Source organism: Hemiscyllium ocellatum, chromosome 19, assembly GCF_020745735.1.
Source record: "Hemiscyllium ocellatum isolate sHemOce1 chromosome 19, sHemOce1.pat.X.cur, whole genome shotgun sequence".
In the NCBI taxonomy this organism is placed as follows: domain Eukaryota; kingdom Metazoa; phylum Chordata; class Chondrichthyes; order Orectolobiformes; family Hemiscylliidae; genus Hemiscyllium; species Hemiscyllium ocellatum.
Window position 1 is genome coordinate 4,901,034 of NC_083419.1, and position 27,526 is coordinate 4,928,559.

Below are 27,526 nucleotides of genomic sequence, written 5' to 3' on the forward strand. Positions count from 1 at the left end.
ATGTGATTAAAATATTTGATACAATTTGTGGTCACTTTCATATGGTTTATTTGGACTGGCCCCTTTCATAAGTAATTTACACTTATTTAGCACCTCAATATTACCTTGGTGCCTGAGTACTTTAGAGCTGAATGAGGGAACAAGTTGCTGCAGATGCTGGAATCTGTACTGAAACAACAAATGCTGGAAATCTTAGCAGGCAAGCAGCATCCATGAGCAAGAACAAGCTAACCATCTTCTAGAGTCATCTAGACTCTACGTTCGCTTTGCTCGTTTGTTTTCCCCCTCTCCCTCTCCCCCTCTATGCTGCCTGACTTGCTGAGATCTCCAGCACTACTTGTTTTCAGTACAGTTAAACAACTTCAGCCAAGGTTCTGTAGACAATGATAAACTAATAGCTGCTCCAGGTGAAATATTGCTCAGGACATGCAATTGTCATACCCAAGGGCAGAATTAGCTTTTGTTTAATGTTTCCTCCAAAGGATAATACTACATTGGGATGTCAACCTGGATAGTCTTTCTGTCCCCTTCAGGCTGGGGATTCTTTTACACATCCTCTGTTTTGAGGGGTAGTTCAGATTCCTCTTGTGGACCCAACTGTTGATTTTGAAACTATTGGAATGCTGGAAGAAAGCCTGCAAAATCTTAGCTCTGAGCACACCTCTTAGAATTTTAAGATGTTAAATGAAAAGATTTTCTGTTCCAATGCTGAAACCCCACCATGGTCGATTCTCCTGCTCCTTGGATGCTGCGCTTTTCCAGCAACACATTTTCAGCTCTGATCTCCATCTGCAGTCCTCACTTACCCCACTATGGTCTCAAAGCTACACTAAATCTACACTAGTCCCACTTGCCAGTACTTGGCCCTTGGCTTTGATTATTAGACTTCAATTACTCCTCCAAGTCTTTTTTTTAAAAGAAAAGTTGATTCCTGCCTCAATGACCCTTCTAGATGCCCAACACTGAGTAAGATTAGGGCCAATCGAGGATAGTGGGAAGTTGAGAGTCCAAGGAGATAGGAGCAGTGTTTAAATGATTTTTTTTTTATCTGTATTTACACTAGAAAGACACGTGGTCAAGGAGAATACTGAGATACAGGCTACTAGACTAGATGGGAATGGAGGTTCACTAGGTGTTAGCAATTCTGGAGTTTTTAAAAAAAAAAATCCCCAGGGCCAGATGGGATTGATCATAGAATTTTCTGGGAAGCCAGGGAGGAGACTGAGCCTTGGCTTTGATTTTTTTTTTGTTGTTGTCATTTGTCTACGGGAATAGTACCAGAAGACTGGAGGTTAGCAAATGTTGTTCCTTTTGTTCAAGAAGGAGTAGAAACAATCCTGGTGGTAACCAGTGAGCCTTATTTCAGTTGTGGGTCAAGTGTTGGAAAAGGTTAGAGATGGGATTTATAGCTTCCTTGAAAGGAATAAGTTGATTAGGGAGAGCAACATGGTTTTGTAAAGGGTAGATCGTGCCTCTCTCAAGCCTAAATCGAGTTCTTTTTAAGAAGGTAACCAAACAGGTGGCTGAGGGTAAAGCATGTATGTATTTCAGTAAGGTGTTTGATAAAGAGCCCCACAGTAGGCTATTGCACCAAATACAGAGGCATAGCATTGAGGGTGATTTATGGTTTGGATCAGAAATTGGCTAGCTGAAAGAAGGCGGAGGGTGGTGGTTGATGGGAAATGCTCATCCTGGCGTTTGGTTACTAGTAGGGTACCACTGGGATCTGTTTTGGGGCCACTGCTGTTTTGTCAATGCCCTCATCCAGGTCATTTATAGATGGGTTAGTTAATTTGTGGATGACACCAAGCTTGGTAGAGTTGTGGATGTTGTAGGTTAGAGAGACATGGATAAGCTGCAGAGATGGGCTGAGGGGTGGCAAATGGCATTTAATGTAGAAAGGTGTGAGGTGATTGATTCACTTTGGAAGGAGTAACAGGAATGCAGAGTATTGGGCTAATGGTAAGGTTCTTGGTAGTGTAGATAGGCAGAGATGTCCAGATATGAGATCCTTGAAAGCCACCAGCCAGGTTGATAAGAGGGCATATGGTGTTAGTTTTTATTGGTAGAGGGAATGAGTTTTGGAACCATGAGATCATACTGTAGCTGTACAAAACTCTGGTGTGGCCACAATTGCAATATTGCATATAGTTCTGGTCACCATGTTATAGGAAGGATGTGGAAGCTCTGGAAAGGTTTCAGAGGAGATTTATTAGGATGTTATCTGGTATGGAGGAAATGCTGAGGGACTTGAACCTGTTTTTTTTTGTTAGAAGATTTGAGAGGTGACTTAAGTGAGACATCAGATAATCAGAGGGTTAGATAGAGAAGACAACGAGAGCCTTTTTTCTCATAGTAATGGCTAGCATGAGTGGACGTAGCTTTACATTGAAGGGTGATAAAGGACAGATGTCATAGTAGGAGGGATTTGGAATAGTGAAGGATAGATGGGCTTTGGATTGGTTCCACAGGCCGGCACAACATAGAGGGCTGAAGGGCCTCTACTGTGCTGTAATGATCTAATTTTCTTAAATACCCCTCTTTTAATCCAAAGATTGAGGGTCGAGCAGTAGATGTGATCTATTTGGACTTCAGTAAGGTGTTTGACAAGTCTCCCCTTGGGAGACTGATTTATCAAGGTTAGATCTCATGGAATACAGGGAGAATTAGCCATTTGGATACAGAACTGGCTCAAAGGTAGAAGACAGAGGGTGGGGTGGAGGGTTGTTTTCAGACTGGAGGCCTGTGACCAGTGGAGTGCCACAAAGATCGGTACTGGGCCCTCTACCTTTTGTCATTTGCTCGCATCAGAGTCATTTATGTAAAAGAGGTCCAGTTAGTAAGTTTGCAGATGACACCAAAATTGGAGGTGTAGTGGACAGCAAAGAGGGTTAGCTCAAATTATAACAGGATCTGGACCAGATGGGCCCATGGTAAGGTCCTAGGGAGTGTTGCTGAACAGAGGCCTTGGAGTGCAGGTTCATAGCTCTTTGAAAGTGGAGTCGCAGATAGGATAGTGAAGGTGTTGTTTGGTATGCTTTCCTTTATTGGTCAGAGTACTGAGTACAAGAGTTGGGAGGTCATGTTGTGGCTGTACAGGATATTGGTTAGGCCACTGTTGGAATATTGTGTGCAATTCTGGTCATCTTGCATGGAATTTTATAGCCAGAAACACTACGTAGGTAAGAACAGGAAGAAAGTTAGCCACCAGGATGCATTAACACCAGCTAACCACACAAGGCCACGACCCTCTTCCCCTTGGAGCCCTACACAAGGAGGAAAAAAAAAATCCACCATTTCGACTGGGACAACACATCTATCCTGGGACAGGCTAAGCAAAGACGTGCCAGAGAATTCCTAGAGGCGCCATAAACAAACACATAGATCTAGATACCATCTATCAACCCGTCAGGAAATGACATCACCACAAACCCCAGGAACCCCATCCAGAACAAACATATAAATAGAAAGCAGGAGACAACAGCTTCACTTCACTTGGAGGTTGCTACTGATGATGTTACCTAGCCAGGTAATGAAACGTCTGGATATCAAACCTACACCCTAAACAATAACAGTTTTACAATTTAAAAAAAAATACATTTGGATCTTTTGAAGGTGAGAATTAGCCTTGCAATAAAACTGTACTTTTCACTACCTATGAAAAGAGTAAGCAACCCTCCTGCTCCACCATTCAATTAGATCATAGCTGATCTGACTTGAACAGGAACTTGACCTTTCTTGATCACTTGGAATCTATCTAACTCTGCCTTAAAAAAATACAAAGATTCTATACCTACTGCCTTTTGAGGAAGGGAATTCTGAAGATAGGCAAAAGTGAGGACTGCAGATGCTGGAAACCAGAGTCTAGATTAGAGTGGTGCTGGAAAAGCACAGCAGGTCAGGCAGCATCCGAGGAGCAGGAAAATCAACGTTTCAGGCAAAAGCCCTTCATCAGGATTACAGCACCACTATAATCTAGACTCTCAATTCTCAAGATAGTCAACTCTTTGACAGAAATATTTCCTCATCAGATAACACCTTATTTTAAACTATAAACCCTCAGTGCTAGAACTAGTTAACCAGTTCTGAAGAAGTCATACTGAAGCCAATATCTCAGTTTCTTTCTCCACAGATATTGCTTAGCCTGCTGAGTTTCTCCAGCACTTCACATATGCATTTGTGATATATTTGTGGATATGGTACTGAGCTGTTATTGAAGCTGTAATTATTGGCAAACATCCCCACTTTTGACCTTATGATGGAGGGATGGCCAGTGCTGGAATAGCTGAAGATGATTGTAGTAGATTTTCTCCACCCACACTGTCCTCAATGCCATTTCATCTGTGGAGGCGGCTAAATCTTTTACCTGTAAATTGAATCAAAGACAATCACAGTTTGATAAGGATCAGCTGGTCCACAAATCCTCCTAGGACATCAGACTTGCTCTTTTTTCTTTTTGGCGTTAGACACCGTGAAGAACAACCTTTTCCTTCCATCGGAAGAATACATGGATACAAAAAGGTGAGTCTGTTAATCAGCCTATGAGTTCTTCCAATGACAAATCAGCTGCACAAACTTTCAGCCTCTGGTTGAGATACGACACATTGTAGTTCAGCAGTCCAATGCTTGAAGGCATATACAACAGGCTTTAATCAATGTCTCTTTATTAAATCAAAAATATACACATCCACAGACATATAGTACAGAAATCACAGGATTAATAACCTAATCCCAGTTACTGATCTTATATTGTGAATCAATACGGTAAAAAATAGAACTCAATCTATAGGTTTGCCCTGGAATTCGGTCCTCTGTTCTACCACCCTACAGCAGGACTGGTGCATACTTACTAGACCTGGTCAGTTAAAATTCTAAAGAATAAATATTTCTCCAATTTCAACTTTGTGATAGTAAACATTCAAGTGTATGGCACAATGTGTTCCTCAATCCCCCAACATCACCTTCCCAATCTGTCGGCATTAAAAATTACACAATTTATTTTTCCTATATACACATACACATAGAGGTTTCATATTTGCAAAGGGTAAACTAGTGATTGCTTTATTTTCCCTGAGGCCTGTTCTGGTGGCAGTAGTATAGCATGTTGAGACTGAATTGTACTCACCACCAGAAAAGCAAATAGGAATGAGGCGGACCCTAAACTAAACACAAAACGCCAGCCACATTCAAGAAAAACCAACAAATGAACACTTTTTAAAAATTAAAGCCAATCATGCAATAAAAGATAGTAAGCTCTTCCAATCAGTTTAATTAAATGTGCCATGAAACTCCCTAATATAGCTGCAAAAATTAACAGTTATCTGTACCTATTTGATGCACTGGCTCAGTCAGTTTGAAGATAACATCAACATGTGCTAATACAGAGATTAATTAGTGGAAGCTCAAGGATCCCAGAAGTCTTTCAACTTTTCCGCATGCTGAGGTTGGCATTTGTGACTAAACCAGATAATGACGTACTTTCCGATAGCTCTTCCTTCAGGTAGAGAAAAGATTCCTTGTTTATCTGAAGAACCTCTCTTAAGCCTTTGTTTTCAAACTGCAAAGAAACAATTAGCTTTCAGGCAACTGAGCAGTCTTGGCAATGCTGTCCAAGTGGAGGGTGGGATTAAAACAGGCCAGCTGAAGCATTTAGCTCTGTTCCTAGGTCCATTGAGGTTCCAGTGTCAGTACCATTAGGAATTATAAATAACAAAACACCAAGCTTCTTTGTTGGTCATATAACCTTAATATGACCATGCTCAAAAACATTTGAAAAGAGGTTGGTAAAATAAAACTGATGTAAAATAGAATTGAGATGTAAAACAAAATAAATGGCAGAAATAAATCCTCTTACGTCTACAAATGTAAAAATTGAAGTTATGCATCAGGTGTAGAAAGACTGCACCTGAAATGCTAATCTGCCTTCGCTCGAGAAATGTCAACTTAACCCATTATGTTCCTTCAGTATCTCTACATCCACTTCATGGAAATAACTACTTTAAATCTTTCAAACAGCTTTTAAAATTACAGATAAGACTACACAAGCAGAAACTAAGAAGAAGCAGGCATTAAACATGTAAAAATCTGTGAAATTATCTTCTGTTGATGGGATAATTGCATGTTTTAGCAAAGAGATAACATTTACGTGAAACTAGGGCAAAGCAGAACTTTTGAGAGGGGGATGCAATTTAAGTGACTTCCAAAGCCAGGCGAACAATTATATTTTCATTTTTGCATTCTACTCACTTCTAATTGAACAATTCGCTCTTGTTCCTTAAACAGACGTTGTTCATCTATCTCAATTGCCTTTCGCATCACTGTGGCCATTTCATTGATCTTATCCACGTGGACTTGGAGTTCCTGTAGGGAATACAGCCCAGAAGTAAATTTTGCATGCACTAAAGCAGCTTCTTACTTCCAATGGTCACACTTCATTGCCAGTGTTCAAAAGCATCAGGTCAGTTGTACACAATGACATGCAGGACTTTGCTGTCTGTCATATGGTAACTGTGGACTGTAACCAGCCATAAAACAGTGCCCCCTTCAGGGGGATGGTGACAGCAGCGCAGTGTCTCCTTAACCAAAATAAAGAGCTGATTAGTGTCTGAACAAAGAAGTGTTAAGAGTAGTTAATCCAATATCAAGTCAAGTACAGAAAGCAAAATAAAAGACAAAGTCAGGAATACAGAAAGTGACAAAATATCACTGACCTGCAGTCTGAAATTTATAAACAATTACAAAATGACTTCTAATGAACCCCAGCTGATGAAAAGCAATTTTCTGGATGTTCTTATTTAAGCAGTGCTTTTAAAGATGCGGAAGAGGTAAACAGTGTAACTGTGGTCCAGACCAGAGGCAACCGACTTCCGCACAAATGCTGATGGTACATGAGAGAATTTCACACATGCCAAAGAACCATTGCCTGCTCTTTTCATTTATTTATTCGTGGGATGCGGGCATGCCTGGTCATTGCGCATCCAGAGCTGGGAAGAATCAACCACATTGCTGTGGGTCTGGAATCACATGTAGGACAGCCCAGGTAAGGATGGCAGTTTTCTTCCTTAAAGAATATCAGTGAATCAGATAGTGTTTGGCCCCCACAATCAACAAAGGATTGATTCATGGTCGCCATAAGACCCTTAACTTAGATTTTTTAAAAACTGAATTCAAATTCCACCATCTAGGTGAGAGGTGGAAAGTTTAAGGGGGATACATGCGGCAAATACTTCACACAGGGGGTGGTGGGTGTTTGGAACGCGTTGCCTGCAGAGGTGGTAGAGGCAGGCACGGTAGATTCATTTAAGATGTGTCTGGATAAATGCATGAGTAGGTGGGGAGTAGACGGATACACAGATGCACAGGTTTAGACAGTACATTTGGATCGGCTCAGGCTTGGAGGGCCGAAGGGCCTGTTCTTGGGCTGTAAATTTTCTATGTTCTTTATCGACCATGACAGGATTCAAACCCAGGTCCCCAGAATGTTACCTAGGTCCTTGTATGAATAGTGTTGCCATAATACCAACTAGACCATTACCCCACCTTAGGGCTAGGATGTTTTATGGGCAGGTGAGTGTGTATATTGTATATAAAATGCATTTTGAACTCTTATGCAAGCTGTGAAAGGCATTTTATGTTAACTTGTAATTTCAATGAAATGACCTACCTGCTCCACTGTACTGCAGCTGGAGTCTTCTCATCAGAAGTGGTATTTTTGTTGATTTTAAAAAGCACTCTATACTGATAAAGCTTATGGCTCTATTTCTGATTAATAATGAGCCCTTTAACTCCTTTCTATTCACTCTCCCAGTTTCATGGATAAAGACTTTGATGAGGAAGTTATTGTGCAAAATCAATGAACATGGATTTGTTGGTAAAATACTAACCAAGGGTTAACAAGAAACAAGTGGGCTGTTTTGGAGTAGACGACAATGACAAGTAGAATATTGTAAAGATCAATGCTTGGGCCCCAGGTATTCACTAATACGTACAATATAAATGGCTTATAGAGAAAATTGAGTATACTTTTTCCAAGCTGGTTGAGATAAAACTAGGTAGGAGTGAGTTGAGAGGAGATTTTAAGTTAGTCAGTGGAAAAATGTGTGGCAGATTCAGTATAACATGGATGTGTGAAATTGTCCACTTTGAGGGGGAAAACAGAACAGCAGAGTATCAATGAAGATGGTGATAGATTGGGAAAGGGACCTGAATTCTCTTTTACACCAGACATTGAAAGCAGACAGTCAGACGCAGCAATAAAAGCAGAGAACACTGGAGAAACTTGGCATTATTTGTGGAGAGGGAGAAAGCTAATGTTTTGAGTCCAATATGATTCAAAATTTCTGAAGAATCATCATACAGGGCTTGCAACAGAATTAGAGTAAAAAGTGAGGTCTGCAGATGCTGGAGATCACAGCTGAAAATGTGTTGCTGGTTAAAGCATAGCAGGTTAGGCAGCATCCAAGGAACAGGAAATTCGACGTTTCTGGCCAGAGCTCTTCATCAGGAATGAACCTCATTCCTGATGAAGGGCTCTGGCCCGAAACGTCGAATTTCCTGTTCCTTGGATGCTGCCTAACCTGCTGTGCTTTAACCAGCAACACATTTTCAGTTGCAACAGAATTAGTAAAGTTATTTATGGAGATGCAGCAAACAGGAAAGCAAATGCTATGTTGGCATTCATTGCAAGAGGATTTGAGTACACCTTAGTGCAGCTGTACAGGGACATGGTAAACACAATGGAGCAGTGCTTGAGGTTCCGGTCTCCAAGAAAAGATATACTCACCATAGAGAGAATGCAGCAACGGTTCACCTGACTGATTCCTGGGTTGGCAGGTTTGTCATACAAGATATATTAACTGTATTCACTCACATTTAGAAGAATGAGACACCTTTTTGGGCTTTAATGTTAACTTGTTTTCTGGGTGTAGGTTTGCTCACCAAGCTGGAAGATTCAGTTCCAGACGTTTCGTCACCCTATCACCAACCCAAAGAAATCCAAACCTATAAATCGAAAGCAGGAATCATCACCAGTGCTTTGTCTGGAGACTCACTGAAGATGTTACCTAGTATGGCGACGAAACGTCTGGAAATAAACCTTCCAGTTCAGCGAGCAAACTTATACCGAAAACCTCAACCTGAGCTACAAATCGTCCCAAAACTCGCTAAGATATTCACTGTATTCACTTGCATTTAGAAGAATAAGGGTTTTTTAAAATTGAAATATCTAAAATTTTATGATGTGGGGGTGTTGGACTGGTGTGGACAAAGTCAGAAGTCATAGGACAGCAGGTTATAATCCAACAGGCTTATTTTAATCACTTCACCCAATGAAGGAGTACAGCTTCAAAAAGTTAGACTATAACCTGATTCCTGAGAGTTCTGACTTGGTCTCAGATTCAGACAGACTGGATGCAGGGATGATGCTTCCTCTGTCTGAGGGGTCCAGATCAAGGAGTCAAAGTCTCAGCGTCCATTTTGGACTGAGATGAGGAGAAATTTCTTCCCTCAGGGGTTGGTGTGAAGGGGAAGTCACTGAATATATTTAAGAAATGGATTTCTAGATGCTAAAGGCATAAGGAATAAGAGGAAAGAACAGGAGTATGTCAGTGAGGGAGAGGATCAGCCAAAATTGTGAAAGGTGAAGTGGGCTCACTGGGCCGAATGGCTAACTCCTACTTTTTGTCTTTTTCCATAACCTGTGGGATATTTTTTAATGAGGACATTTACCTCAACAGTAGACTATTACCTCTACCAAGCAGCCAGAGTGCACCAGTGTGAAGTTTCCGTAGCACACACAAAGCAACCTGAATGAAACCACTGGGATTTTTACAGTCCCATGTGAGAGGTCTTCATTACACCAGGTATAAGGCTATTCCAAAGCACTGGAAGTACGGCACTAAAATAAGAGACAGAACTGCAGATGCCAGAAATCGGAAACAAAAACAAAAATTGCTGGAGAAGCTCAACAGGTCTGGCAGCATCTGTGCAGAGAAAGCAGAATTCTGAAGAAAGATCACTAGACTTGAAATATTAACTTTGGTTTCTCTCCACAGGTATAGCTGCTGAGTTCCCCCAGCAATTTCTGTGTTTTGGAAAACAGAGATTTTGTACTGGCCCTTCACATGGCTCAATAACCATAACTTGCCTCTTTCAATACCTCAAACAGTAGCAGACTATATTACTTGCCTGATCTTGCCAAATAAGCCGAAGTAAATGTTATGGTTTATTCAGTTTGACAACAAATTTGTCTTTTTAAAAAAATGACAATTGCTCCAATAACATTGCACTGTTAAAATAAGCACATCAATGTCCCTTTTAAGATCATAGGAGGCACTGCATTCTACCATTTCAAATACAAGTCGTTCTGCTGTGACACGACTGTTCCATTCCTCTGCAACCCACACTACAGAAAATCACACTGTAGAAGATCGCTGTAGAAAAATCGCTATACCCGTTCAGTAGAAAATCTGCGTTATCCAAAGTGTCCACAATTCATCAATCACATTACAGCCAATTCATATTGATGAATCATGAATTATGCCACAGAATGCCAGCATGCAATATAATCGCTGGACTTGTGACAGGATTATCCAAACGATTTCACTTCTATACTTCTGCAAATTTTTAATCCTTTCAAGTATTTTTCCAATTGTCTTATTCCTGAAACTGCTTTTCCTGCCTTTTCAAGTAGCAAGTTCCAGGTCTTAACTACCTGCATTAAAGAAAAATTAGGGTGTCTAATGATTACTTTATTTGTAAACTTGTAAAAATGTAATCCTTGAATTGTACCGGAGCTTTTAAATAAAAAATGCACCAATTTTATTTTGGTGCAATTCAAGAGTAGCTCCCTTCTTCCTGTTCTTTATACGAGGGAGCTATGACACACAAAACTATATACTTGACAAAAAAAATGGAAGAAACAAAGAGGATTTTGCCACGAACCTTGGAGTGCTGTTCCTTTAATTTTGTGATCATCATAAGATCATCCTTCTTGCTGGTCATCAGCAGGCGGAACATCTGCTCCCTGTACTTGCTCATGATGAGCTCCAGTGCGGATTGATGTTCTTCTAGTGATGTCCGTAATTCTAAGAACAAGAAGAATCCAATGACAGTTCATCACCAACGCTTCATACTATCCAATCAAAAGATTCTTGGTTTTACCAAAACTTTTGAAATTTTAAAATTCATTCCTGGGGGTGAGAGTCTCGCTGGCTAGGCCAGCATTTATTGCCCATCCCTAATTGCCCGAGGGCAACCACAAGAGTCAACCACATTGCTGTGGGTCAGGACTCCAAACCAGGTAAGGACAGCAGTTTCCTTCCTTAAAGAGCATTAGCGAATGAGATGGGATTTTCCAACAATGGGGGTTTCATGGTCATCATTAGACTCTTAATTCCATATTTTTATTGAATCCAAATTCCACCATCTGCTGTGTTGGGATTTGAACCTGGGTCCCCAGAACATTAATAGGTCAGTGATAATAGCACAAGTCATTAGGTATAATCAGACATTCTTGCAAAAAGAGCACTGTTCAGATCCAAACACTGAGCCAAACAGGGAATACATGTAACACACTTGGGATATTTAGATTTGATTTGAGCCTCATTAGCTTGTTCCTGGGCTTGGCCATTAACAAAGCCAGGCTGCCAGTGCTTGAGGGGGAACTTGTTCAACTCTGCTACCTGCTCATCTTTCCTGGCTAGGTCCAGCTCCGCCTACGTTTGGACAGGAAACAGGCAACATCTGCAAGTGTCTCAAGGTTTTCCGGGATTACTCGGCTGAAGTGCATCATGAAAACAATACTTTAATTTGGTGAGTTTCCAGTAAAAGTTTTTGCTTTGGTTACAGTTGAGTTATAGCTCATCTTTCCAAGTTTATTTTTTTAATGCGCTTCAGAGGGGTATGAAGGAACACGAATAGACACACGTGCTGCATGGTAGAATTAGGAACAATACAATTGTAGTGCCTCACTTTGTGAACAAACCTAAAATGATGAAAAGATAGATTCTGGTCTCTTCCTTCACCAACTGGCTTTCTAAAGCTTAACATTAAATGTTTTGGCTTTAAGTTTTAGATATTATTTTATATTTGTGGATGGGATATAGGCACTGGCTAAACCAGCATTTAGTGCCATGGCTGGGTACTACACAAGATGGAATAAATTTCTCTTTAAATGCAACAAGCTGTTTCACCATTTTCAGGACTTTATTACTGCACATTGTAATGCACAGAACTGAAGTGGATTCTATCATATTGCCAGGTAAAGATGAATGGTTTGAAAGGAATATACCTGTACACTGAACTGCATGTCTCAATCAGATGTTGTATTAATAGATACAATGAAGGTTCACCTTTATTTTCCTGCTGTAGGTCTCTTATTTGTCTGTTTTCTTGTTGGATTCCCATCACAAGGGTGGAGCGAGGGCGATGCCTCGCCACTTCATTTAGTTCCTGAATATCTTCCTGGTACTGGACAAAAAAAAACACCCAAGGAAAGAAGATATACCACAATTCTCAATGAGCACAATAACAAAAAAAAATCTGAATCAAGTCCAGAATATTGCAGAAATAGGTCACCACGAAATGTTCCAGTCGAGTGAGAGTCTGAATCTGCGTGTTAGGAGTTGCAGGTTCTGCCTGTAATGGAAATGTTTCCCTCAGTTAACTATGGGGGTTGCAGGGAATGGGATAATGAGAGATAAGCGTTAAGTGCACTATCTTGCAAGAAGGAACAAGTAGCATTTTTAACCAAGGTCACTTTGTCTGCTGATCGTTATTTTGGACAGGATTCTCCTGTCTGACATAAGTCATCCTGTCCATTTGGCTGAACAAAAGTAAGATTGAAAATAAAGAAATGGTATCTTTATCTAAAACTCAAAACTGAAATGCCACAGATCTTCAATAATCTGAGGCCTTATAAAAGTTCAATAGAAAATGTTGTCCACTACCACCTTCATGCTACATTGAGAGAGTAAAGATGTATTCATCTAGCATCAAATGAACTCTGGCCATTTGACTGGACAGAATTTGTGGGAAGATTTTCATTGTCAGGTTTTCTTTGAAGAACAAAATTGAAAAATTGCCACAGAACAAGCCGTTTCCAACTACAATAATTATTACATTGACACCCACTTCTTCTCATTGCCTTTTAAGATGATACAATGAGGGTGAATCTATTTCCAAGTGAGGAGCAGCAGGCCACCTGTCCCCTTGAGCCTGCTCTACCATTCAATAAGATCATGGCTGCTCTGATTACTCGACATTTCAGCTAGCCCCCAATAATCTTTCACTCTCTGGATTGATTTTCAAACTCCATCAAAATCTAAACCCTTTCTACTCCTCTCTAAGTATTTGCTCCCTGCCAGACAATCTCTTAACTGGGAGAATGAAAGTTTCTATCATCTCTAGACATTGTGAAGATAACTAGGTGAAAGACACAGGATACTGCAAAGGCTATAGGTCCTGACAACATTCCTAGAGTAGCTGGAAGACCAGTTATATATATCTGGAAGACCAGTTATATACTGAGGCTACAAGAGCAGCAATTCTTTAGTAATCCCTCCACTGCACATTTCCCAAATATTTTACCATCATCTACAATTCTCCACTTGCTTGGATAGCTGCAGCTCCAACAACATCCAGGATAAATCATACCACAAGTTTGCAGATGACACCAGAATTGGTGGTATAGTGGACAGCGAAGCTGATTACCTCAGAGTACCTTGGTTTTTCAGACTGGAGGCCTGTGACCAGTGGAGTGCCACAAGGATCGGTGCTGGGTCCTCTACTATTTGTCATTTACATAAATGATTTGGATGTGAGCATAAGAGATACAGTTAGTAAGTTTGCAGATGACACCAAAATTGGAGGTGTAGTGGACAGCAAAGAAGGTTACCTCAAATTACAACAGGATCTTGACCAGATGGGCCAATGGGCTGTGAAGTGGCAGATGGAGTTTAATTCAGACAAATGGGAGGTGCTGCATTTTGAAAAAGCAAATCAGAGCAGGACTTATTCACTTAATGGTAAGGTCCTGGGGAGTGTTGCTGAACAAAGAGACCTTGGAGTGTCAGTTCATACTTCCTTGAAAGTAGAGTCGCAGATGGATAGGACAGTGAAGGTGGTGTTTGGTATGCTTTCCTTTATTGGTCAGAGCATTGAGTACAGGAGTTGGGTGGTCATGTTGTGGCTGTACAGGACATTGGTTAGGCCACTGTTTCTGCAATTCTGGTTTCTTTCCTATCAGAAGGATGTTGTGAAACTTGAAAGGGCTCAGAAAGGATTTACAAGGATATTACCAAGGTTGGAGGATTTGAGATACAGGGAGAGGCTGAATAGATTGGGGCTGTTTTCGTGGAGCATTGGAGGCTTTTAGGTGATTTTACAGAGGTTTTGTAAAATCATGAGGGGCATGGATAGGATAAATAGACAAAGTCTTTTCCCTGGGGTCAGGGAGTCCAGAACTAGAGGGCATAGGTTTAGGGTGAAAGGGGAAAGATATAAGAGAGACCTAAGGGGCAACTTTTTCACACAGAGGGTGGTACGTGAATGGAATGAGCTGCCAGACGAAGTGGTGGAGGCTGGTACAATTGCAACATTTAGATTAGATTAGATTACAGTGTGCAAACAGGCCCTTCGGCTCAGCAAGTCCACACCGACCCGCCAAAGTGCAACCCACCCAGACTCATTCCCCTACATTTACCACTTCACCTAACACTACGGGCACTTTAGCATGGCCAATTCACCTAACCTGCACATTTTTGGATTGTGGGAGGGAGCCGGAACACCCGGAGGAATTAAGAGGCATTTGGATGGGTATATGAATAGGAAGGGTTTGGAGGGAAATGGGCCGGGTGCTGGCAGGTGGGACTAGATTGGGTTGGGATATTTTGTTGGCATGGACGGGTTGGACTGAAGGGTTTGTTTCCATGCTGTACATCTCTATGACTCTATGTGACAGTGTCATGATAGTCAAGTCTAGAAGTAACAATGACAATATTAAGGATTTCATTCAGGATATGAGTTCAGACGAGGCAAAGTTCGGTAACGAGTAAACCTCATGGTGGTACCAATATGAGGCCAGTTGCTCATCTCAGGATGAAATGGGATACCAAGGTCACAAACAAATTGATTAATCTAATGTCATGTTGCCAAAGTAAAGAATGAGTTCAGAAGCCTGGGAATGGAATTTGGAGCAGGGACCAAGAACAATATTTTCAGCCTTTCCAATTAAAGAATGCCAACCTACCTTAACCATTCCGTGCTTGCTGTGCTGGTACTCATTCAAACTAACTAACCAGTCACTGCTCGACTGAATGTGGGATATTGCTGTGTATAAAATGGTTGCTATATTTTTGCTTGCATAACAGAAGTGATTACGTTTGAAAATAAATGAAGTACTTTGTGTATTCCTGAGACACGATAAAGCATTGCACAACTTATTCCTTCTTTCAATCTATTGCAATGAGCCTACACTATGAACCCCATCTGTTATAGAGACTTCTACCCATCATTATTTTGTACTGCTCAGAATATACTCCAGCTTAAAGAGTTTAAAGCTGGATATATAAACATACACACTCACATTTCCCACCTGATAAAACAGTTTGAAAATTGGAAATGTTCACCACTTCTCTTTGTTGATATCCTAGCAACAACTTCCTAACTCGATCTGTCATTTTGAGTGCAGCAATGACAGCGAACGGGGGCAGATTTATACAAACAATTTCACATTAAGACTGTTTTACATAACAAGACTATTCTAGGATTCTATTATAGGTCCCATCCAACTCACCATATGCACTGAAACAGTTGAGCAATTTCTAAATGCTCATTACTTAAAGGTGCAGCACATTCCAACAAAAATAGGAAAACCCCCTGCAATTATCTACAGAGAAGTAGCGATGTTTGGACAGGAATTTACAACACAAGTGTCTTTCCTTTTGTGTTTTATAATAGCAGCTGTTAAAAATAATACATTTCTCCAAGTATTTTGCATTAACCTGCTTCACATATTACCTGGCCCTTCACTAAATTCTTTTTATGGATCTTTGTTCGTATTTATTTTCAGATCACGGATGCTTAGTAACATACATTAGGAACAGAAATAGGCCATTCAGCCTATCCAGCCTGCTCCGCCATTTGATAAGATCCTGCCTGCCCCGCTGTAACTCTGATTCCATGTCAATCAAAAATCTAACTAAAACCAAAAGAACTGCACATCGTGTAAATCAGAGACAAAAATAGGATTTGCTGGTGCTCAGCAGGACTGTTCTGAGGAAAGTCACTTGACCCAAAACGTTAACACTGATTTTGCTCCACAGAAGCTGTTTGACCTGTGGAGTTTTTCCAGCAAATTCTATACTTGTCGAAAATCTATCCAACCCTAAAAATAATTACTAACTCAGCCTCCATTGCTCTCTGGGGATGAGAACTTCACAGACCAACGACGTTCAGAGAAAAACAATACTTTAAATGAGGGATGCTTAATTTTTTAATATGCCCCCCAGTTCTTGATTTCCCTATGAGGGAAAACATCCCCTCCATATCCAATCTCTCAAGCCCCCTCAATAGGATCAACTTGTTCAACTTATTCCTCAGAAGACAACCACTTCACCCGAGGAATGAGTTGAATGAATTTTCTCTGAACTAGTTCTAATGCTTTCACATCCTTCCTCAAGAAAGAAAATTGAAGCAGAACATAGTATTCCAGATGTGGCCTCACCTACAAGTAAATTAGGCAACTACAAGAAACTAAATTGAGGAAACGGAGAGATTAACAGTGCAATTAAGAAATAAAATATCCAAGATACACTTATCCAAAACATATGACCCACAATGTAGCAGATTAATGCTCCATTTAAATTGAGAATCCAACAGCAAAGCCAGTACTGTAGGACACCAGGAGTTTGAGGAAAGCTAGATTGCAGACAAGGCAAAGAACAAATGGGTTCTGATTAGCTTGAGCTTTATAAACTTTAAGATAGAGATTTAGTCACAGGTTAAGACAGTGTCCCAGAATGAGCAGAATATCAGCATTGTCCACACCATCAAGAGACTGTGGCTGCAACATGTTATCAACATGATGCGCTACAGAGATTCACCAAAATTATAGTAACAGCACCTTCCAGCCCTTATAACCTCCAGCAGAGATGCATCACAGTCGCAGTATTACAAATACCAACACTGCCAAAGCTCCCTCAAACCTCGTCTTTCTTCAAAGCTGTACGCATCCCTGACAAAAAAAATCACTCTTCCTGGAACAGAATCCTAACCTTTGGGGACACTGTCAGATTGCAGTCAGTTTAGGCAGGCCCTACTGTTGCCATCTCAGCATGACTGAGATGTCTAAAAATTGGACCTGAACTCCCATTCAAACTGCATGAATGACCATCTTATGGGACATGACATGTACAACAGGAGGATTTAAGAAAAAGCAGATTTGCGAGCTAAATATGATTGCAAAGTAATTGCTATATATCACTCACCTGCTTCATGGCCTCCACTCGCTTGTTGAGGGCAGTGGTCTGCTCAATGAGAGCTTCTGCTGCACTGTCATGTTCTTTCAGCCGTTCCACCAGCGCTTTTGCATCAGCCAGAACCTTCTCTATAGTACAACTCATTTCTGTAAAAGGAAAGACTGATTTACTAGATGCCTGAATACATGGTTCACTGAACGTGCAGCAGATTGTATACTCCAACACAATCCTGCAGCAGAGTCAATTCAATCCACATATCACCAGCTACAGCTCAATGAGTTCCATTCTCTCCCTGTACATTGCAAACCTTCATTTTCCAATATAAAGACCACTAGAGGCTGTGTTGGCAAAGCATGGGAACCAAACCTTGCAATGGAAGACACCATAAACTATATAACTAGGAGCACTGGTCTATTTCAGACGAGTTAGTCCTGTCTGAAACACTAAAGACCTCGTTTTAAGACCAAAGACTACTTGCAGCCATAAAACAGGCAGATAGGAACTTCACATCTACTCTTCAGTGAAGACAACACAGCACTGTCACAGCGCTGGACTGGAGCAGCCGGTTAGGCCATTGGCGAACACGAGGTTGTAAGCAAGGGCCCAAACAACAGAGCCCTGCTGATAGCTACAAAAACAGAAAAGGCCGTGACAAAAGCAAATCTATCAACTACTTCAGAGAATGACTTAACTAAAAAGACAGGCCAGACAGCATCCGAGGAGCAGAAGAATCGACGATTCAGGCATGAAGGGCTTATGCCCGAAACGTCGATTCTCCTGCTCCTCCGATACTGCCTGACCTGCTGTACTTTTTCAACGCCACACTTTCAAATCTGATCTCCAGCATTTGCAGTCCTCACTTTCTCGTCCTTAACTAAGACATCATTTTTAAAAATAAAGACTTTGTGAGTTGCAGAAATCCTCTTGTGTTTTAATCACACTGATTACTGGCCTAGTTATCCAGCATTTCAACTAAACTGGGTTTTCAGTTCAATGGCTAAGGCATTTGCTGTGTTGTAACGGATCTGCAGAAATTATGGCTTATCAGCTGCATCATAACATCTAATGGAAGATTACAGACTTGAAGCACTAACTTTGTTCTGATCTCCCTGAATACAGCCAGAAGCTGAGTGTTTTCACCAGGTTCTGTATTTACTTCAGGTTTCCAACATCTTTCTATTGTTACATTTATAACTAGGCTGTCTTTAACTCCAAATTAGACGTCTTGATCCCCATTCACACCTTCACACAGGATCAAAGCTTGTGTGTTTTTGAGTTTTAAGTAACTAAAAACACGATTCAGGTCCAAATACAACATCAGCCAAGTTGACACTGCACTGAACCCAGGCAAGGGTAAACAGGGCGAGATGGTCAATTCAGCGTTAGGAAGGGGGTCCCATAGAAAAGTGGAAACTGCTATAACGTGTAAGCTGGAGGACAGGGGATACTGGAGGGGGATTGAAGGGTGCAAGGGGGAGGTTGGCCGGTGGGAGGGGGTGGGGGTGGGGAGGGGGAGGGGGTGGGGAGAAGGGGTTGAAATGGATGCTGAGTGTCACACCAACAAGCATTCCAGCTTGAGGGGGTGGGTCAGGGGAGTGGGCTGGTGTCCCAGGGCATGGGGGGGGGCAGTCCTGGCCAGGGGATGGTCTTGGGGTCCTTTGGGAAGATTTGTGGGGGTGGGGGTGGGTCAAGAGTGTGTCGTGGGGGGGGGCTCCCAGAGAGGGGGATGAGGGGGTCCCAGGGGGAAATGTTGGGGGGGAGGGGAGGGGAGGGGACAAAGATCGTGGGGGGAGGGGGGCTCCCAGAGAGGGGGATGAGGGGGTCCCAGGGGGAAATGTTGGGGGGGGGGAGGGGACAAAGATCGTGGGGGGAGGGGGGCTCCCAGAGAGGGGGATGAGGGGGTCCCAGGGGGAAATGTTGGGGGGGGGGGAGGGGACAAAGATCGTGGGGGGAGGGGGGCTCCCAGAGAGGGGGATGAGGGGGTCCCAGGGGGAAATGTTGGGGGGGGGGGGAGGGGACAAAGATCGTGGGGGGAGGGGGGCTCCCAGAGAGGGGGATGAGGGGGTCCCAGGGGGAAATGTTGGGGGGGGGGAGGGGACAAAGATCGTGGGGGGAGGGGGGGGTCTGGGGGAGAGATTGTGGGGTGGCCTCAACTCCCTGCGTCTCAGTCCCAGAGACCCCGTGCGGGTCATTGTATCTCCCCACCCCCCACCCTCCCTGTCCCTGTCCCTGTCCCCACCCCCCGGGGCCCCCCCTGTCCCCACCCCCCGGGGCTCCCTGTCCCCACCCCCCGGGGCTCCCCCTCCCCCAGTCTCTCACCGAGCCGTGACCGTTACTGCTGCCGTTTCCATGAACCTCCTGACCGTCAAAGGCCGGAACCGGAAACTACCACCTACCGCCCGGTGGCGGGACCGCGCCTGCGCAGACCCTTCGTGTCACGCAGCGCACGCCGGGCGTTGTAGTTCACCGTAGTGGGCATGCGTGCCTCTCCGCGGCTTTCACCTCCAGGCCACAGGCGGCGCTGTCGACTGGAAAATAAAATGGTTTGCTACATGTTGGTAACTGTATCAAAGATGAAGAGTCACGTGAGTGACACAGACCAGGACAAGTGGGAAAGACAGTAAGGGACCATTGGGACCCTGATTTGGTTATCTTGCTTTTACCTGTAGTTGTCAGGGAGCTGTTAACTTGGAAAGTATATGACTGACAGGAATGACACTGATCCCTCTGTTATGTTTCACAAAAAAAAAGTCACTTTTGACAATGCCTGTTGATTAGAATAGATAGATGTTTGATGACCAATGTGCACGTGATGGGCCAAATGGCCTTTTACCATCTTGTAAAAAACCCTACTGTCACACAACTCCAGGTTATAGTCCAATTGGTTTATTTGAATTCACAAGCTTTTGCTGCGCTGCTCCTTCATCAGATGAAGTGAATGGTGTCGTGTGACTTCTGACTTTGTCCACCCCAGTCCAACACCGGCACTTCCACATCATAAAAAAAACTCAACATGTTTAAGACCATTGTGATACTTTTACGAATTCTCTGATTTTATGGGTTTTTTTTGTCTGTGCATCAATATGCCATTGATGTGACAGATAATACCCTTGCCTTCCTTCACTCACATTGTATTTGTCCTGCCCTGACACCTATCAGTTGTTCAGTCTTTACCCACATACGTTTATGATTCCTCTAACACTACTTTCTATTCAATAATTTCCAGTTTCCTAGCTGCAGACACCACCTCTTCACCATGGGTGTGCAGTCCCTGTACATATCCATCCCCTTGAGGATGGTCTGACAGCTGTCCACTTCTTCCTTGAGAAAAGAGGCCTGAATGGTTCGCATCCTCCTTCACCTGGCTGAGCTCATCTCAACTTTGAACAACCCCTTTAACTTGGTGCATGTTCTCCAAGTCAAAGGGTGGCTATGAGTACCAGCAATGGACCCAGTTGTGCATGTCACTGTCCAGTGTGTGGAACATTCCTTCAGTCCTACTCGGGAACTCTCCCACATTTTCACCAGTACATCAATGACATCAATCGTGCTGATTCTGGTCTGGAATTGGAAAAATTGATGAGCTTTGCTCCAAATTCCATCCTTCTCTCACCTTCATCTGTCCATTTTGGGCTCTTCCCTTCCCTCCCTTTAATTTCTCTGCTTCCATTTCTGGGGACAGACTGTCCACCAATATCCATTACAAGCACATCGACTCCCACAGTTACCTTTACTACATAGCCACCGGCCTTGCATTCTGCAAGGACTCCATTCCATTTTCCCAACATCCCCATCTCCTTTGCACCTTTTCCGATGATACCACATTCTACATTGGTGTCTCCAGCATGATCTCCTTTAGGGTCAACTGAGGAAATTCCTCCCTTCAAGGAATTCCCCCCCTCCGCCCTCATTGTAGCTGACAGGGCCCTGAGCCATGTCCAATCCATCTCTGTCCTCATCCCTTCCCCTTCCAACTTGAACAATCATAGGGTTCCCTTTGTCCTCACTTGCTCCTCCACCAGTGTCCACATCCAAAGGATCTTCCTCTGGTATTTCTGCCGCCTCCAGCAGGATGCCACCACCAATATATCATTCTGTTCCCTCCACTGTTAGTATTCCACAGATACAGTTCTCTCAATAATAGCATTGTCAGTCCAAGCACTTTCTTACTGTTCAAACATATCTGCCCCAGATGAAGCAGTGGTTTTCTTCTATTTATTCATTTTGTGGAATGTGGGTGTCACTGGCTGGGTCCAGCATTTATTGCCTGTCCCTAGTTGCCCTCTTGAGAATGTGGTGGTGAGCTGCCTTCTTGAGCCATTGCAGTCTGTGTGCTGTGGGTTGATCCATAATACCATTAGGAGAAAATGAAGACTGCAGATGCTAGAGATCAGAGTTGAGAGTGTGGTGCTGGAAAAGCACAGCAGGTCAGGCAGCATCCGAGGAGCAGGAGAATCGACATTTCGAGCATCAAGAATGAAGGGCTGGCTCAAGGGGTCTGAGAAATAAATGCAGTGGGGCTGGGGGGGGAGGTAGCTGAGAATGTGATAGGTAGATGAAGTTTGGGGTAAAGGTGATAGGTGGGAGAGGAAGGTTGAGCAGATGGGAAGGAAAATGGACAGGTAGGACTGGTCATGAGGGCAGTGCCGAGTTGGAAGGTTGGATCTGGGATAAAGTGAGAGATGGGGAAATAAGGAAACTGGTGAAATCCACATTGGTCCCATGTGGTTGGAGGGTCCCAAGGCGGAAGATGAGACATTCTTCCTCCAGGCATCGGGTGGGGAGGGTTTGGTGGTGGAATTCTAGAATTTTAACCCAGCGACAGTGAATAAACACAGATATATTTCCAAGTCAGGATGGTGAGTGACTGGGAGGGGAACTTGCAGGGGGTGGGGTTCCCATGTCTCTGTTGCCCTTGTCCTTTGAGATGGAAGTGGCCATGAGTTTGGAAGGTGCTGTCTGAGGATCTTTGGTGAATTTCTGCAGCGCAGCTTGTAGATGGTACACACTGCTGCTACTGAGTGTCGGTGGTGGAGGGAGTGGATGCTTGTGGATGTGGGGCCAATCAGGCGGCTGCTTTGTCCCTGGATGGTGTCAAGCTTCACTTGTACTTCTTTCAATCTAGTCAACTGTGTTCACTGTTCACAAAGCAGTCTCCTTTATACTGGGCTGACAAAGCACAGACTGGGCGATCGCTCTGTGGAACCTTTCCATTCTGTAGGAATAATCTTCGTTATCAACAGACACATTGACTTGGATCCCATTTACTACCCCCTGAAAAAAAGGAAATGACATCACCACAGGAAATGACAGCACCATGGGAAATGACATCACCAACCATCATCAAACATATAAATAGAAAGCAGGAATCATCAGCAGTGCTTCGTCTGGAGGCTCACTGATGATGTTACCTCACATGGTGATGAAATGTCTGAAAAAGAACCTTCCAGCTCAGCGAGCAAACCTACATCCAGAACCTCAACCTGAGCTAAAACCATCTCAAAACTCAATAAGCTTCTTATTGCTTGTCATTTCAATGCCACCATTTTGCTCTCATACCCACGCTCCCGTCTTAGACCTGCTCAGCAGTGAAGACACACCACCTGCTTTACCTGCCAGGTTCTGTTCAACCATCAGAATTCAACATTGAGTTCAACAGCTTTAGCGCCTGGACACTCTTCCCCATTGCAATTCCTCCCGCCAACCCCCTGTCATGTGTTGTTTGCATGGATTTACCTTTAGCAAAGCCAATCCATTTTTGATTATCCTTCACACTTATTTCATTTCTTTATTATCATTAACACTCTCTTTGTCTTTTACTTTGGGCACCCTTACCATCTGATTCATTTACTCTTCCTTTCCCTTTCTCAAAAAACAGTGATTCCCACCCCTCTGATTTGAAATGTTAAATGATTCTCTCTGTACACATCTTGCCAAACCTGCAGAGTTTCTACAAAACTTTCTGTTTTTAATTCAAATCGCGAGTATCTCCAGCAGTATTTATATTATTCATTTACGGTTGAGGGCACCGCTGGTTAGGCCAGAATTTATTGTCCATCCCTAATTGCCCAGAGGGCAGTTCAGAGTCAACCCCATTGCTGTGGGTCTGGAGTCACATGTAGGCCAGACTGGGATAGGATGGCAGTTTCCTTCCCTAACAGGCTTGAGTGGAGCAGATGGGTTTTTCCAACAATTGGCAATGGTCTCATGGTCAACATTAATTACAGATTTTTATTGAATTCAAATTCCACCATCAGCCGTGGTGAGATTTGATAATACCACTCGTCCATTATCTATAATTCATGTCCTTGCTTTGAAATCCCACCATGGCACCACCATTCCTTGTCTCTGTAATCTCCTCCAGCCCCACAACTCTCTGAGGTCTCTCTTTGCTTCCAACGCCTTGAGAATGTGCATGACTCCGTCACTCGGACCTTAACTGCAGATGCCTGGTCCTCAAGCTCTTGAATTCTCTCTGGAAACCTTTTTGCTCCTTGTTCCTCTTATAGCACTCCTTAAAGCCAACTGCTTTGTCCAAGTGACAAGGAGACAGTAAGGACAGCAGATGCTGGAAGCCAGAGTCAAACTGGAAAAGCGCAGCAGGTCAGACAGTATCCAAGGAGTAGGAGAGCCAGTGTTTCAGGCTGAAACCCTTGTCCAGGTGTTGGATCACCTGCCCCTAATATGCCCGGGTGTCTCTTTTCCTTCGTTAATGTCTTTCTTAAGCACTTCAGGACATTTTATTATGTTAAATAATCTTTCAAATACAAATCTTTAAGTTACTCAATTGGCATGGTGGCTCAGTGGTTAGTATTGCTGCCTTGCGATGCTAGGAACCTGGGTTCGATTCCACCCTCGGGTGACTGTGTGGAGTTTGCATGTTTCCTCCAGATGCTCCAATTTTCTCCCACCATCCAAAGATGTGAGGGTCAGGTGAACTGGCCATGCTAAATTGCCCATAGTGATAGGTGCATGGGTCTGGGTGGGTTACTGTTTGGAGGGTCGGTGTGGACTTGTTGGGCTGAAGGGCCTGTTTCTGCACTGTAGGGACTGTCAGGCTTCCCTGTGTGTGTCCATATGTTAAAGGACATTCTATGAAATGTTTTATAAAATAATCTTTATGAAATATTTTTAAAATAAAGTATTTTAAGGGGAGTTAGGTGAGGGAAATCTTATGATGTCGAAAAGTGTGGTGCTGAGCATGAGAGTTAATTTTTCAGACATAAACCCTTCTCAAGAATGCTCTGATGATACATTGGGAAAAGAGTAGCCGAGTAGATTGGATAGTTCTTTCAGTGTCCAGCATAGCACTAATGGGCCAAATGGTCTTCTGCAGCAGTGTAATAGTCAATCATGTGCTAGGGCCAGAAAAGTTTGAAAGCTCTGCTGTCATGCTCCTCAATTACCACAAGTGGGCAGCAAACAAGAGCAGCAGACAGACTGATCCAAACCTTCATCAAAAGGACAAAATAATCAAAACAATTGGGGGTGACCTAGATAGACCCTGGATGACCAAGTTGTTGAGATATACAGAAGAATTGAGGTTAAAAACCAATCAACCATGATTTTATTGATGGAGGAGCAGGCTGAAAGGACTGAGTGGTCTTCTTTATATGTTTGTGTGCAGTCACAAGAGCTGAAAATGTGTTGCTGGAAAAGCGCAGCAGGTCAGGCAGCATCCAAGGAGCAGGAGAATCGACATTTCGGGCATGAGCCCTTCTTCAGGAATGAGGAAAGAAACAAGGGCTCATGCCCAAAACGTCGATTCTCCTGTTCCTTGGATGCTGCCTGACCTGCTGCGCTTTTCCAGCAACACATTTTCAGCGCTGATCTCCAGCATCTGCAGACCTCACTTTCTCCTGTACTCACAAGTGAACAAACTCATTCCTGTGTTGATTTTCACTTCTGTCTTCCACCTACAGAGGCTCAAATTCATGGTGAAGGGAATGCTGTGCTCTATATGGTATGGGGAATGCTGTGCTCTGTATGGTATGGGGATCGCTGTGCTCTGTATGGTATGGGGATTGCTGTGTGCTGTATGGTATGGGGAATGCTGTGTACTGTATGGTATGGTGATTGCTGTGCTCTGTATGGTATGGGGATTGCTGTGTGCTGTATGGTATGGGGAATGCTGTGTGCTGTATGGTATGGGGAATGCTGTGTGCTGTATGATATGGGGATTGCTGTGCTCTGTATGGTATGGGAAATGCCGTGAGCTGTATGGTATGGGGATTGCTGTGTGCTGTATGGTATGGGGAATGCTGTGTGCCGTATGGTAAGTGGAATACTGTGTGCTGTATGATATGGGGAATGCTATGTGCTGTATAGTGTGGGGAATGCTGTGCCCTGTATGGTATGGGGAATGCTGTGCCCTATATAGTATGGGAAATGCTGTGCGTTGTATGGTATGGGGAATGCTGTGTGCTGTATGGTATGGGGATTCCTGTGCACTGTATGGTATGGGGATTGCTGTGCTCTCTATGGTATGGAGATTGCTGTGCGCTGTATGGTATGGTGAATGCTGTGCGCTGTATGGTATGGGGATTGCTGTGTGCTGTATGGTATCGGGATTGCTGTGTGCTGTATGGTATGGGGATTGCTGTGCTCTCTATGGTATGGGGATTGCTGTGTGCTGTATGGTATGGCGAATGCTGTGCGCTGTATGGTATGGGGATTGCTGTGTGCTGTATGGTATGGGGAATGCTGTGTACTGTATGGTATGGTGATTGCTGTGCTCTGTATGGTATGGGGATTGCTGTGTGCTGTATGGTATGGGGATTGCTGTGTGCTGTATGGTATGGGGAATGCTGTGTGCTGTATGGTATGGTGATTGCTGTGCTCTGTATGGTATGGGAAATGCCGTGAGCTGTATGGTATGGGGAATGCTGTGCTCTGTATGGTATGGGGATTGCTGTGTGCTGTATGGTATGGGGATTGCTGCGGATTGCATGGTATGGGGATTGCTGTGTGCTGTATGGTATGGGGAATGCTGTGTGCCGTATGGTAAGTGGAATACTGTGTGCTGTATGATATGGGGAATGCTATGTGCTGTATAGTGTGGGGAATGCTGTGCCCTGTATGGTATGGGGAATGCTGTGCCCTATATAGTATGGGAAATGCTGTGCGTTGTATGGTATGGGGAATGCTGTGCGCTGTATGGTATGGGGAATGCTGTGTGCTGTATGGTATGGGGATTCCTGTGCACTGTATGGTATGGGGAATGCTGTGTGCTGTATGGTATGGGGATTGCTGTGCTCTCTATGGTATGGAGATTGCTGTGCGCTGTATGGTATGGTGAATGCTGTGCGCTGTATGGTATGGGGATTGCTGTGTGCTGTATGGTATCGGGATTGCTGTGTGCTGTATGGTATGGGGATTGCTGTGCTCTCTATGGTATGGGGATTGCTGTGTGCTGTATGGTATGGCGAATGCTGTGCACTGTATGGTATGGGGATTGCTGTGTGCCGTATGGTATGGGGAATGCTGTGTGCTGTAGGGTATGGGGAATGCTGTGCCCTGTATGGTATGGGGATTGCTGTGTGCCGTATGGTATGGGGAATGCTGTGTGCCGTATGGTATGGGGAATGCTGTGCTCTGTATGATATGGGGATTGCTGTGTGCTGTATGGTATCGGGATTGCTGTGTGCTGTATGGCATGGGGAATGCTGTGCTCTGTATGGTATGGGGATTGCTGTGTGCTGTATGGTATGGGGATTGCTGTGTGCTGAATGGTATGGGGATTGCTGTGCTCTGTATGGTATGGGGATTGCTGTGTGCTGTATGGTATCGGGATTGCTGTGTGCTGTATGGTATGGGGAATGCTGTGCTCTGTATGGTATGGGGATTGCTGTGTGCTGTATGGTATGGGGATTGCTGTGTGCTGAATGGTATGGGGATTGCTGTGCTCTGTATGGTATGGGGATTGCTGTGTGCTGTATGGTATCGGGATTGCTGTGTGCTGTATGGTATGGGGAATGCTGTGCTCTGTATGGTATGGGGATTGCTGTGTGCTGAATGGTATGGGGATTGCTGTGCTCTGTATGGTATGG

General features: G+C 43.5%; 1 protein-coding gene across 2 annotated transcripts; it reads right to left on the bottom strand.

The window, feature by feature from the left end:
* Positions 1-36: 36 nt before the first annotated feature.
* Positions 37-19,884, bottom strand: fgfr1op2 (FGFR1 oncogene partner 2). Of its 2 annotated transcripts, none has more exons than XM_060839616.1 (6): positions 19,797-19,884; positions 17,487-17,623; positions 12,351-12,468; positions 10,942-11,084; positions 6,247-6,360; positions 37-4,366 (listed from the first exon to the last, which is right to left on the bottom strand). In XM_060839616.1, exons 2-6 carry the CDS (start codon positions 17,619-17,621, stop codon positions 4,226-4,228), a joined length of 651 nt encoding a protein of 216 aa, XP_060695599.1. In that variant the 5' UTR covers positions 17,622-17,623; positions 19,797-19,884; the 3' UTR covers positions 37-4,225. The 2 variants fall into 2 exon arrangements, with proteins under 2 accessions (XP_060695599.1, XP_060695600.1); XM_060839617.1 differs by lacking the exon at positions 37-4,366 and adding an exon at positions 4,648-5,557.
* Between the last annotated feature and the right edge of the window lie 7,642 nt (positions 19,885-27,526).

What these genes read in the sequence shown, in the direction of transcription:
- fgfr1op2 (XM_060839616.1), bottom strand. Translation starts at nt 17,621, where the DNA reads ATGAGTTGTACTATAGAGAAGGTTCTGGCTGATGCAAAAGCGCTGGTG. An exon ending in CCTACAGCAGGAAAATAAAG is followed by an intron (nt 11,085 to 12,350) that starts GTGAACCTTCAT and finishes TCTTGTTCTTAG; the next exon opens with AATTACGGACATCACTAGAA. An exon ending in AGCGAATTGTTCAATTAGAA is followed by an intron (nt 4,367 to 6,246) that starts GTGAGTAGAATG and finishes TTCAATTTACAG; the next exon opens with GTAAAAGATTTAGCCGCCTC.